At 38.0% G+C, this 14,443-nt stretch overlaps 1 protein-coding gene across 1 annotated transcript; it reads left to right on the plus strand.

Moving 5' to 3' along the window:
- The first annotated feature begins 8,001 nt into the window (after positions 1 to 8,001).
- Positions 8,002 to 9,782, plus strand: LOC149115854 (uncharacterized). The gene is made up of 2 exons (XM_089285723.1): positions 8,002 to 8,014; positions 9,151 to 9,782. The coding sequence occupies exons 1-2, from the start codon at positions 8,002 to 8,004 to the stop codon at positions 9,681 to 9,683; spliced, it is 546 nt and encodes a 181-aa protein (XP_089141849.1). The 3' UTR covers positions 9,684 to 9,782.
- The last annotated feature ends 4,661 nt before the right edge of the window (positions 9,783 to 14,443 follow it).

Here is a 14,443-nt window from a genome sequence, read left to right on the forward strand (position 1 = left end):
AATTTGAAATTACAGATTACAACATCTTTCGCCAGGTTTAAACTTATTTTAAATAAAGCATGTGGATATCGTTTGATGCACATGCACTAAATATATTAATATATCAAAAGTCAGTCGATTACAAACTTTGTTGTATGTTTTAGTCTCGCAGGTAATGACTTCAGTATTACAACATTAAAACGTACTTTAGGCAAAGCACATAAATTACGTTGCATTTCAATTGTTTTCAACTTACTCCATATATCAACCAGATCTTATTGTTATAAAATAACGTGGGTTTCCTTGAAGGATTATAAATCATTATTTATGGTCTTCAAATGTGCATAGTTGGCCAGGGCCGCATTAAGCTAGTGCCAGGATAAGTGACCCGCTACGTCTTAACTTAGCAACTGTTTGAACTTAAAAAGGTAAGGTCAAAGTTATTCTGATACACCGGGAAGTGTTTTGTCCAAGAATACGACACAAGGACTCATTGCAGTGTTTGAACACATTCAGTGGCATAATCAGTTCGTACCTTACCAGTTTATCATCAGTGATAGCTATTTTGTGGGAGAACCTTTTTATGCCTTTCCTCCCTTCCCAGCCTAGGGACTAAAAATCTAGTGGGCTGCATAACTGCGCTCGTTTATTGGGCTCTAAAATGAAGACAGGCAATTCCAGATGGAGTAAAATGGCTAAGGGCAAAGACCCAAAGCCGATTTAATCATACAAATGTTTTGGATTAATTACAAAAACAATTGGCTATAGAAATTGTGTTGAGCCCCAGTAAAGGTGAGGGCACAAAAACGCCTACTAAACTATCCTAAAAATTGACACAACGAAACAAAGCGGACAGGACAAGGGGAGGAGGTGGGACCTGAAAACGAACGTGTCATCCAGCGAGAAGCAAGAATGAATGAATGAATGACCGATGCTTTGTAACCAGGCCACGAGTCCTGACATCACGAGCGGGGGGTTCAATACAATGAAGAAAACAAACCCCCTTGTCCAGGTCCCCGCATGTGTGGTATGCTTTACATAACAATTACTGTTGCACAAGAATCAACACACGTGCCTTCAATATTGCACCATTAAAATAAACCAAATTTCCTGGGAAGAAAGACATAAAAATTCTATTTGCCTAGCAAATAATCTCTTTTAAATCAAAGCATGTCTCTTTATGCAGTAAAATACTTTGAAATCCAGTCTTAAAGTTGCAATTCTTGGGATGCATTCTAGCTAAAAAGTAATAACGAGGAAAGGTTGGTTGGTAAGGAAAACCATAGAAGAAAATCAAACCAAAGTTAGTTACTCATGTTAGAGTGGTTTTCAATTGAGTGTCGTGAAACCAAACCAATTACTTACCAATTTGGCTACTCAGCCAATCTAAAACTATAGTAAAACCAAAACCAAAACCAAAACCAAAGTAATTGTCTAATTACTTTCGACACTCAATTGAAAACTGCTCTATCAAAAGCCATTGGTTGCTCAGGTTTACTGACCTTAAACAATTCTTTCTTTTTTTTAAGACTTGGTTCTTAAAAAAGCAGTAAGAGTTCCCAGCATGTGAAAGAACATAAAATTATGTACAGCAAATCCAGTAGTTATAAGTTAGCAAATTTGTTTAAATTAATTTATGGATGCAAAATTTGTTTCGACTTCTTCATTAGAGCCTGTAAACAATGGTTGAACTTCAGAAAAGATTCCAGTAGGCAATTACCTTAGAAAAGTTACTTATTATGACATTCAGTTCCATTCAGTCCAATCCAGGCTCCACAGTCTTTCCACTTGGAAGTCAAGGAGACCCTCCCAGTCCTAGTGCTTTTGATTTTCTTGGAAGGAGTTGCCTGGGACTGAATCACGTGGTAAGCCGGATTTTTCCGTTTTCCGCCTTCGGAGTAACGAAGAATTAATCTCTTCATCACAAATTTGTATTTGCTCATATTTGGGCTCATTGTGACATCTGACGATGACTGCAAATTAAGAACAAAGCGAACGGTAATAAGCGTGGAGATTATGATCACAAACAAGTTGCGTTAACAATGGGTGTGTTGTGCTCATTCATCCTCAAGGCTCTGCAGGCCATTCATACTGATGTACACATCCACGTACTCTTTCGAACATCTGATACAAAAGCCAATTCTTAATTGAAACTCGAACTGGAAACAGTGGGCTAACAGTCAGTCTATAGATGTGTCATTGTTCATTTCCTCTGCATTTTTAATTAGATGTTCTCAAACTCATTAATAATTCATCAAGTTTAAACAAAGAAAATCATGACCGTGACGGTGTTTGGATATCTGATCTTAATTAGCATAGATTTTTTCGATTTCATTTCTCCGTTTTCTCCTTAGTTTTAGTTTCGATTGAGAAGTCAAACACTCAAGACAGTGTTGACCACATTCCCAAACACGTCGAAGTTGGTCAAAAATACTCCGCTGCGCGTCGTATTTTCAACTCTCTTCGCGGTGTTTGGAAATGTGGTCAAACATGGTCTTTCGTGTTTGATATATTACTTCCACCGTTTTAATAACTTGACGCTAGAAAACCCGGGCAATACTGTGTACTGGCTGATATTTGTACCTAATCCTGCAACCGAGTTCAAGGTCTTGACAATAACCCGGACAACGTGCTAAACTTTGAAGTCTGAATTCATATCAAAAGCCCTTGGTTAAACTGGTGCTCATACCCGCATGGAACCTAATTCGAACACGAACCTATATGGTTTTCCGTTAAAGAATCTAAGTTACACTGATATTAAGAACCCCTACGTTGACTATCAAATCAAATTACAGGTGAAACAACGCTTCCCGAACACAAGCCAAAATGTAAACAAGTCGTTGAGACCACCAAGGAAAAGGCCTTTCGCGGAAAATGGTGTTAATTTAACTACCAACATTTACATTTAACTACAAACACATCTAAACTTTACACTGTTATTTGTAATGAATCTTGTAGCAGCTTAAACTTGCATATATACTTGCTGGTGTCCCAATATAACCTACATTGATGTAGCGGACCCAAGCTAAGTTCTGTTATTTCGTTGAATACTGTTTAGCCGATCAGTTTGACGCGGACCGGCATGATAGAGCCAAAATGTCAGGAACTACTCCTGCCGTTGTTCACCACTTTTGTGTTTAAAAAAAAATTACACTGTTTTATAGTGATGAAAAACACCAATAACAATTTGCTTCAGTAAGACCGTAATAATTTAAAATATGTAGCAATGGAGACAACAACATGCTTACCTTCACAACCAAGCTTCCGTTTTCAACTGCCAGGATATAGTTGGGCCTCCCAGCGGGATGCAACGTGAACGGCTTGATATTTGAATTATTTTCATGTTTGAAGATGAAGGCTATTCATAAAAATGACGCATTAGTATGGGCATATACTGACATAAAAAGAAAAAGACACCGACAAAAACACACACTCAGACCTACACTTAGAGAAGGTCGTCTGTACAGACAAAGACAGAAAGGCACAGACTGAAGTATACCTGTAGACAGCGATGGGGATTGGGAGATCGAACAGGACAGAGCTATAAACTTGACCGAGAGACAGAGAGACAGAGGGACAGACAGAAAGACAGACTGACAGACATAAATATAGACGGACAGACAGATAGACAGAAGGACAAACAGTTTAGTGACGTGACAGCGGGAAATATGCAGGAAAGCAAAGGAGGAAGCGTTTTCCTCCTTCTTTTATCTCTCCCTGAAAAGGCTTACGCGTGCTGACACTCTAGAACCAGAACTAACATTCTGTTATGTTAACAATGGTCTTGTATAGGCCAGACTCTACGAGAACGAACCACTGACACGACCAAGCAGGGCAAAAGAAAGGTGAATATGACATGTAAAAAATACTAGAGACAGTGTTTCACGGGGATATCGCAACACCGGGAAGAGAGTTGAAAACACGACACGCAGCGGAGTATTTTTGACAATATTCGAGGTGTTTGAATAGCCGGTGAAACACTGTCTCGAGTTTTTGAAAAATGGTCCTGTAACCAGGTGGTTGATTCATGATTGAAAAACGTTACTCTGGTTTAAAAAATGTAAAAATGTTAGTAAAATTTTTTTGTAAAAGTCCCAACGTTTCGGCTAAAACTTCAGCCTTCATCAGGGGAAAGTGACAAGGAATTTGTTAAAAAGGCAAGTTCTTATACTATGCAAATCGGAAAATCGGAGCTAATTATGTTCTGTCCCTTAGGGCTAAATTTAAAAATTCGTGCGGCAAATGCATGCCATCACCACGGTTCAGCGGATTCCCACAAGTGTTAATTTCCCATGCTTCTAAAATACGTCGGTTGCGCCAATTTGTGCTTGTACGTAAAATCTTTGAAGATTCCCAGGAGATGGTGTGGCCAGTGTAAACAATGTTCCGCTAAAGCTGACTTGTGTGAATGTTTGTTTACAACCGCTTTTTGATGTTTTTTGAGCCGGGTGGAAAATTTTCGTTTCGTTTCCCCGATGTAGCTTTTGTCACAACCTTGACAGGGAATTGAATAAATTGCGCCACGAATCTGATCTTTCGGGACTGGGTCTTTTGGTTTGGGAAATAAATTGCCGATGGTATGGTGTGGTTTTAAAGCATCTTTGATATTGTAATTGCTTAGGATTCGCTTAATTGGTTCCGTAGTGCCCTTGACATACGGTAAAATGCAGAAACCTTTTTTGTCATCCGGTACAGTTGCAGGCGTTTGTTGAGAAGACCGTTTCGGTTTACTTGCATGAATAACAAAGTGTTTCGGGCAGCCATTCGTCCTGAGTGCCGCGATCACATGTTTCATTTCCTTTGATTGTTGGTCAACAGAAGACGGGATAGCTTTTGCACGATCAGTCAGAGACTTAACCACAGCCCTTTTGTGAGCAACCGGATGGTGAGAGTCAAACGAGAGATATCTTTCTGTGTGTCGGTTTGCGATAGACTTTAGTGGAGAGTTGGGCATCACCTTGTCGACAGACAGTGACATCAAGAAAGGATATTTTCCGTTCTGTTTCTCTTTCAACCGTAAATTGGATTGACGGCTCGATATTGTTCAAATGGCGCAGATCCTGAGCCCTATGATGGGCAAGACAGATTTCACGGTCAAGAACACTGTTTTTTTTTACAAAAAATTTTTACTAACATTTTTCCATGTTTTAAACCAGAGTAACGTTTTTCAATCATGACTGTCTCGAGTGTTTGATTTATCTTCTCAATCGAAACAAAAACTAAGGAGTAAACGGAGAAGTAAAATCGTCAAAATCTATGCTAATAAAGACCGGGTATCCAAATGTCGTTCAAGGTTGTGATTTTCTTTCGAGGAATTATTAACAAGTTTGAGAAGACTTGTTAAGACATAGAGAGGGTCGACTGAAGAAGAGATGAAAATGGCCCCACATCATCTGGAACACATCTGAGAAGAAAGCACCAAACAGAGTCCGGAGGCGGAGCATTGTTGCATGACACCCTTTGCTCCACTGGGAGCCTAAAGGATTAAGTCAGTAAGTGAACAGATTACTCACTTGTGCCAGGGTCTGCTCTAGATCCAGTAAACGAAATGTTGAAGGGTTTCTTGTGTTCGTCCCACTCAACTTTCAGGAATCTATCATCTTTATTCAGTCTCTTAAACGATTCGAGTGTGCATATCTTTTCCTTTGCACTACACCGGAGCAAGGCGCACTGTAAGATGAACATACGGGCCTGAAGCAAGAAAGGTGAATCAGTGTTTAAAGAGTACGTAGGCGATTCTTTTTGGGACAAGCCAATCTTTAATATTCAACAAAATTTCGATTGTATAACCTATCTGAAAACTTGCGAAAACTGAGAAAAAATAGTTTTATGCTTCAAATGCTTCAACATGATTGTGCAACGGCTCGGGAGCAAAGGTATTTGACCACATTATGAGTCCGAGTGGAGCATGATTTTTGACAAAGTTACGCATAGTCCGATGTGAAAAATAATATTCCTGTTTGCCTTTTTGCTGCATTTCCAAGCAAATCTTGGAACTATACAAAGTAAACTATCAATAAAAACGTCTCCGGCTCTATCACAAAACAGTAAATGGTTGATCCGTCATTGAGAAAAATAGTAAGTGTTTCTGCATTTCTCGTTTTTCTCTGCTTGCCACGCGATGAGTTTTGTGACGAAACATACTCACCGTATTTCATCGTATTTCATCGTTTTTCTATCGTTTTAAACTGTTAAACTGTACTTTAAATATTTGATTCAATCTGAAAGGAAAGAGCAGCGTCACCGACAGCGCAGCGCATCTCGAAAAAGTGTAGGTTGTATTTCTTTGTCTTTATTTTGCGATCCGATACTTCATTCCCAGACTGAGATCTAAGAGTCTTCGTAATCCGTTTCAATCCTCCTCCATGTTAACCATCCGCAATTCGTTTTGGCTGAATACTGCCTGTCTGCTGTTTTTATATTCATTTAAGTTGATATTTTTGAATATGTTTTTTCCTCCTGAAAAGGCCTTCAAATGGCATGTCGACAGCCAAGGTTCTTACAAAAAAAGTCCTGCAGTTGTAGTTCAGTTGTAGAACCACTTAAAAGAGCGACTGAATCCGTCAAGAAACAAAAATACTGCAAAGTTCACTTTGAAACGACTATCCATAACTGTCATTTGTTGGGTAAAGAATTTAAAACAACTTAATTCCTCAACAGACTTACCAATATTGATAGTCTAGCCATAATCCTCGTCGATTGCTAAGTTGAGCCATACAACTTGATTTGATGTCTTATATCGCCAAATAAAAGTGCTGAGCATTTCGAAACCGTTCAAAGGGACGTTCCCTGTTCTGAATACAGCCATTAGGCGTAATCTTTCAGTCCTCAGTAAGTTTCCATTCAGCCGGGGTTGAAGGCTGCGTCGCCTTGTAATACTTTACTATATTTAAGATTACTCAAAAGCCGGGGTGTGCCATGAAATTCGTTAAGCACAAGTTTGACAATTTCTATTTAGAGACTAAATAGATTTGAAGTAAATTCACAGGTGATTTACCTTTGGGCTAGTAGAGGCTTTAAAAGTCGATTTTTAAGCACTAAACACAAATTTGATTGGCCTAACATGCACCGTTTGACGTCATTGCGCGCTGTATTTCGGGTCACAGTACTTTGGAAATTATCGTTTTTGTTAAGATCGAAAGCGTAGATCATTGAACTCAAACCTAAGTGGACTCCTACGTAAGAATCAATTTTCAACCACAACAAACAAATTAAATTTGTCCATAAAAGCCCAATATACACGATTGACGTCATTGCTTAAAGATGTACCAAAGATTTTTGCAAATTGTCAGTTAAATATCTTGAGTCAAAGCCAAAGAGAATCTTTCAAAGTTATTTTAAATAGGTTCTAGTAACTAAAACGTGAAGAAGATAAAATGTTTATATTGCGTGACTGAGAAGTGGGCCACGAAGGAAGTAACTTTAAGCTACTTAGCTGTGAATGACCCGAAAAATTGATAATCAGCCAAGCAATACTGAGAGTGAATCGAGCTCAGTCACAAGCGACGGAAATCGGTTGTAAAACGGTCGTTATCGCCGTTTAGGCTAGGATCAATATGACCGTTTAACGTTTTCAAGCGACGACAATGATATTAGTAGACCGTGTCTATTATATTACTACGAATTGGCTTATGCATTATCAAATTCTTAGTGCAATAATTACTTTGTCGAAAGTCAAACCGGAAGTTTCCGGAGGGATTTTTCGTGACTTTTTCTCTTAGTTTCAGAAATACCGAAAAACATCCGATATTAGCTTCTGTTATTAAACTATTGTAATAAAACTGGCTCGTTTCAGTTCTAGGTTTTGTGGCTTGTAGCAACAACATAGTGTGCATTATTTATAGTGCATTTGTCTCAGTTGACTAATGATCCCGAGAAAGAGCGCTAAGTTATTCGGTCACAGCTTTTGAAAAATATGCAGGTCGATAAAATTATTTAGCGGCTGTCGTGGTGAAGCGGTGTTTACCAGAGAACTTCCTATCTCTTTCCTCCTCGCGGTCAAGTATATTTAAGTGAACAGACATGCCATCTTTCGGTAAAGGCTCCGTTACCAGTTCACGTAACACTGATACTTAATCAGCATGTAAAAAGGTTTTGGATCATATCTTTTTAATTCAAACATCACGGCCAAGCCGCAATGAGGGTTCTTCCGCATCCGGTGTAAAGCCGGATAAAGCAATCGGCTGTGCATACTTTGTGTGTACACTATTTGTGTATACTGCTAATTAATCGCCCTCTAAGATACTACGGTATGTATGCCTATGATTCTGAGAGCTTGTTCAATTTCTAAGCGGGACATGATGACTGAACGTGTAATAAGCAAACAACCTGTCTGTAGTCTATTTTGAATAGACAATGAACCTAGTATGGGATGCCTCACTTCATGGCAAGGAAACAGCTAAGAAAAACACTCAGTTTGAGTTGACTTAGAAGCCGGGCTGGGTGTTAAACGAATGCGCTACCTTCTTATGTCTGCGAAATGTTTTTCTTTCTTTGTTTGTTTAAATGTTATTTCCGCCTTGCAGGCTTTTACGAATTCACGGAAAATCTGAAACATTTTACTGAGTTGCGCTTTTAACCTGCTCGGGGATAACCCGGTTGTCAGTGATATAACATCCTGTCCAGGGGTTTTCACCGCGGAAAACGCCGATCCCATGTAAAAAAAACGTTTGACAAAATTCCGGCACGCTCAATTTATCGGCGAGAATGTTAATTTCTTACCACTTGACTTCGTCAGTCTTTGAGATGGTTAGTATCTCTAGGCAAAATGTTTACCCTGTAAACCAAACGGTTCTCTGTATATTTGTTCAGAACATTAAGTGCAAAAAAGTGTCAGATGAAGAGAATACTTAATTATGGACGTTCGGGCTAATTCCTTCCGCGCATCCTTACAAAAAGCGTAGGCAAATTTACACGCCACGTCATAACAAGAACAAGAACAAGAACAAGAACAAGAACAAGAACAAGAACAAGAACAAGAACAAGAACAAGAACAAGAACAAGAACAAGAACAAGAACAAGAACAAGAACAAGAACAAGAACAAGAACAAGAACAAGAACAAGAACAAGAACAAGAACAAGAACAAGAACAAGAACAAGAACAAGAACAAGAACAAGAACAAGAACAAGAACAAGAACAAGAACAAGAACAAGAACAAGAACAAGAACAAGAACAAGAACAAGAACAAGAACAAGAACAAGAACAAGAACAAGAACAAGAACAAGAACAAGAACAAGAACAAGAACAAGAACAAGAACAAGAACAAGAACAAGAACAAGAACAAGAACAAGAACAAGAACAAGAACAAGAACAAGAACAAGAACAAGAACAAGAACAAGAACAAGAACAAGAACAAGAACAAGAACAAGAACAAGAACAAGAACAAGAACAAGAACAAGAACAAGAACAAGAACAAGAACAAGAACAAGAACAAGAACAAGAACAAGAACAAGAACAAGAACAAGAACAAGAACAAGAACAAGAACAAGAACAAGAACAAGAACAAGAACAAGAACAAGAACAAGAACAAGAACAAGAACAAGAACAAGAACAAGAACAAGAACAAGAACAAGAACAAGAACAAGAACAAGAACAAGAACAAGAACAAGAACAAGAACAAGAACAAGAACAAGAACAAGAACAAGAACAAGAACAAGAACAAGAACAAGAACAAGAACAAGAACAAGAACAAGAACAAGATTAGAACAAGATGTAGAAAGATTCACAAATATGCAACGATAATATAAAAAACTAAGATATGAGACATACTAAAATATTAAAAAGCAAAGCATTAGATCAAGTCTAACAATTAAAACAAGAAAATTAAAAATTTAGATGATAAAATGGTCAAATTCCTTGTCATGTATCGAGCGCGCGCTAAGTGACAAAATGAACAATGATAGGGCCTTGTGGATTTAACGATCTTTGACGTTCGGTGACCCCTATTTTTCTCTTGATGGATCATTTTCTCTACCAATTTTCTACATTTAGCGAAGAAATAAAGAAAATCTATCGATTAGAAGTTTGAATTTTTTGAACACGTTGAACACGCTAAGTACTAACGGTGCCGCGATATATCGATTTAAACTTTAGGATCTGCTTTTTATGTCGATAAACAGCTTATGTTGTTGTTTTACAAAATGATCATGTCAGGCCAAGATTTGGGGAAAAATAAATAAGCGCCCCACTGATTAAGCGTCCCCCTCGAATAAGCGTCCCCCTCGAATAAGCGCCCCCCATCTTCTCCTAAAGTTGAAATAAGCGCCCCGGGCGCTAATTCGAGGATTTACGGCATTCGTGTAAAAGGGTTCCCGATATTTCGTTTCGCGCTTCTTTGGTCCTTTGCCCCCGGCTGTCGTCGCAGTGACCTTATTCACTATTGAACAATTGGATTATGAGCTCGAGATTTCTATTTAAGAGCATAATAACAATAACAATATAACACTATTCAACAAATACTATTTAACTCGGACTGCGCCCTCGTCAACCAATCAAGAGCTCATAATCGTACTGTTTTAGTGTAAATCTACTACTAGTTCAAAACTTTATTTTAACCCTCTTCACCGATACTTCGAAAACGGAAAGAAATGGCTGCCATTTTGTTAACAACCGTACCGCTAAGTTACTCTACACCTTTAGAATAGATAGCGAGAAGAGAAGCCAATCAGAGAACGGCTTTCGTAATATAAGGCCAGTAGAGCTTATACTTATTTCTTTTATGATGCTTTGTCCCTTGCAACTGATTTTTCTTCTCTTCTGATCGTTATTGTTTCTTTGTATTGGGCGCCTCGTGTTATTAGCTTTTCCTAGACAGGGTTATTTCTGGTAATGGTTTTAAAAGAGGGAAAGAACCCTGCGTCGAGCAGACTCAATCTCGAACGCTAGTTTAAATGGCTTTGTGGTTTATGTGGCAAATCGGAAAAAAAAAAATTAAAAAGTTTTAGGGAGAGTTACTTAATTTCCGTATATTTCTGAGTGCTTTTTGCTTTAGATGGATTTGTTATTTGCGACCCATTCGGGACCATTCAGGACCAATTGGGACCATTCGAGACCATTCGGGATCATCATTCTACTCATTCGGTTTCGGCCACTTCTCCATAACTTATTCTAGTATAGGGCGTTTGAAAGTGAGGGTTCGCGACGGGAACAAACAGCTATTAAGACAAAAATCATAAGTGCCTGGTTTTCATTAATCTCATGTCATGATGTTTTTATTATAGTATTACAAATGTGTTTAAGGGGAATTACAAAGAGTTTTCTACCCAGTTTTATACCTTTAATTACATCTTTTAAATGTAATCCGGCTATTTCATAATACATAAAAATCTTAATATCCCGAGCTCGCCATGTAGAGAGCAAGAGATAGAGAAAAATAAAAGGTAGCGGCTTTTGAATTTTCAATATCAACATATATGAGTGAATTATACCTTAAAGATGATTTCAAGTATAGTTACTACCATACGGAAAATGATAAAAAAATGTATTAAATAATGGAAAAAATATTGAAAATAAATAAATGAATAAATAGAAAAAATAATATACGGTTTTGAGTTCACGATATAGTTTACGATATATACTTAAAAACTATCGGATGTTTCATACAAACCTACAAGATCAGGTAAAATATAAAACGTTCTCCGCTTAAAGGTATGATAAAAACACAAGCTCTCGACTTTCGGGCGGGCGAAACGACATAAAGGCGCTAAAAATTCTAAAAGATGGTGTTGTATTATTTTGTACGTGTTAAGTCATTCAGAGAATTAACATACAAATTCCAAACTGTAGTATATAAAAAAAAAACTATTAACTAGGACAATAATTACAACCAGCAAATGTAGGGGAAAAAATGTCTTGATCATCACCTTTTGTGTGAGGCTCCGTCGACACCACGCCGGAGGAATTTGAACCGACGCAGCTTCATTTCAACGGTTAGGCCTACTGTCCACGCTAATCCGTCACGAAAACCGAGCTTTTCGAAAATGCACTTCAAACTGGAGAAATTCGATAACGTGGCTTTGCGTGTGGAGAGAAAACATTTTGAAAACGGAGATTTTTTGAAAACGATGACATCACGTTATTCATGATATTTCTCTGTCCGAGGTTTACTCAACCACAAATCCAAAATGGCCGGTAATTGTTGCATTTTCAAATTCCTTTGGCGTAGTGTAAACGGAAAACATTTGATGCGTTTTCAGAGTGATAACTCCGTTTTAAAATTCCTTTGTCGTAGTGTGAACGGGGCTTAAAATAAAGGCCTGCCAGGAGGATACACAAGCACACTGATCCCTTGAGAATACTCATTTTTTCTTTGTTCCCTTTCAATTAGGGGTGGCGAATGGTCCTTCAAAAACCATGGGTCTGGTACACTTGTGCTTCTTCTTCCCTCCGCTGTCTGCCTCTCTCCAACAGGTTTTACACTTAAAGACAGTCGGTGTTGGTTTTATTTTTCAGTTGAAATGAATCCTTACTTTGAGATTTGGTTTTTCTAAAGGGCTGCGTAAGGGGTCATAAAATAGCTCTAAGACGGAGAAAGAAATTTTTTGCCAAATACTGCTAGCAGTACACCAAAACAAAACCAATGCACCTTATATCTCGGCTTTATTTTAAGGAAGGCGTGGCATTCTTGGATTTTACCTTGAAAATATTTGACCACTTTAAAATTCTGTCCCGACGCGCCGGAAAAGGGAAAATTTGATGATCGATTTAGACTTTTAAGTTGTTAGAAAATGGGAGGGGCACGCCTTTGGTAACTTGACTCAGGACTCACCTGAAATAAGGTAGCTGTGGCCTAAAATGTAGATGGCAAATGAAACACCTTTGAAGCTCATTCTGGCAGCTCTTTCAGTCTGGATTTCCCCAAAACAAGTAAAGAAACCATTTATCGGTTAAGTACTTTTATCGCGGTTCTATTCCGAAAGGAAAAGCATGGTTTGAAACATGAAATAAATCGTTTCATTTTGCGTAGAGAACAGGTCCCAGGAATACGGGTCAGTCAAGGGTTTAGCAAACAGTTATCTCACCATGTAGGTAAGGTTATTTCGAAATTCTACCCGTTTTATTCGTATTTATTTTGTGATTTTCGAGGTGCTCGGTTCTTTGAACGTGCTACTCGAAACAACTCGAAAACGTCATTTAAAACTAATTTTTTTTCCCTTTGTCTGACACATTCTGAAAGCCTGAAACATTCATTTGTTTTGAAAGGATGCGATTCTCCAAATTGCTCTTGGGAGATGGCGTTCTACTGATCACTTGACCATAAAAGATATCGAAGCTGCTTTGAACGCTTGCGTATCAGTCCGCGATTGGGAAGCGTTGACTGAATCGATCCAAATTCCTGAAGTGATAGTACCAATGGCTTATGCGAGGTTGACTGAGTTGACTCTCCAAGAACTCCAGGTAAGTTTTATAGTTATTTGCTTGTTATCATTGGCTTCACCAATTTACTCCATATAATACTGTTTCTTCTCTGATCTTTGATGTTTCTTTTCCTTTAGCCCTGCGAGAACCATGAATCCGTAGATGCGGCTGCAGAAGTCATGAATCACGTAGTTGATACGGTAAGTTCAATGTGTATTAGTATGTTTAAACTTTCTTCTGATACCTTTTACTCAGCCCAGCGTACTAATCTTTATAACTTTCTCTTATTCCCGTAGATTGAAAGAATAAGTGCGTTGGAAGAAACTGATGCTGCGGTGAATTTGAGTGACGATTTGGTAAGTTTATTTTGGGTTTGTTAAACATATTTTGTAGTCTGATAACTGGAAATGGACCGCGTGGCGCTACAAAATGTAAGTCACATTTATAATTTGCTCTGCCTTGCGGCTGAATTGTATTAAACTCGTCATTGTGATCTAAACAATTATGTGACAGCTATATGTTTGGAATACAACTTTGCTAACATTAAACTTATTTTCGTTCTTTTTTCCAGAGTAATAACAATTCACCGTTACTTCTGGAAACGGTAGATGAATTATTTGACGATGTAAGTTTTGTGTCATGATCGTTTGATTTGATGAACTAGTTTCGTTGCAAAATTACTGTTATTGTTGTGTCCTTTGTCCAGTAAACTTAACTGACTTCTCTGTACTTATTTTCAGTGGTATGGTGAAGTGGATCAAATACCATCTTGGAATCCCTCGGAAACCGTGAGTGAATTTGTTTGTTTCTAGCGCCTTTCGAGTTTGTTAAAAGTGGAATGGTATCTGCTGTTCAAAAACATAAGTCCTAACTGATATTCAGTTCTATTGATCAAGAGTGTTTCATTGTTGTTGTGATCACTAATTAATTTTTTTCTTGAGTGAGCGAAACGTGATTAAATTATTCATGATAGAAATTTCAATCAAAACAAATGCTACGTTGTTTTAACTTTCGTTCTGCCCGAATCAACAAGAGAGACTATTTGTTAGTAATTTTCCCTCGACTTTTACTTTAATAATAAGGTAAATAGTTAAGGTTTATACTAAG

This window comes from Orbicella faveolata, unplaced genomic scaffold (genome assembly GCF_042242905.1).
Source record: "Orbicella faveolata isolate gen_17 unplaced genomic scaffold, um_ofav_v1 contig_13, whole genome shotgun sequence".
In the NCBI taxonomy this organism is placed as follows: Eukaryota; Metazoa; Cnidaria; class Anthozoa; order Scleractinia; family Merulinidae; genus Orbicella; species Orbicella faveolata.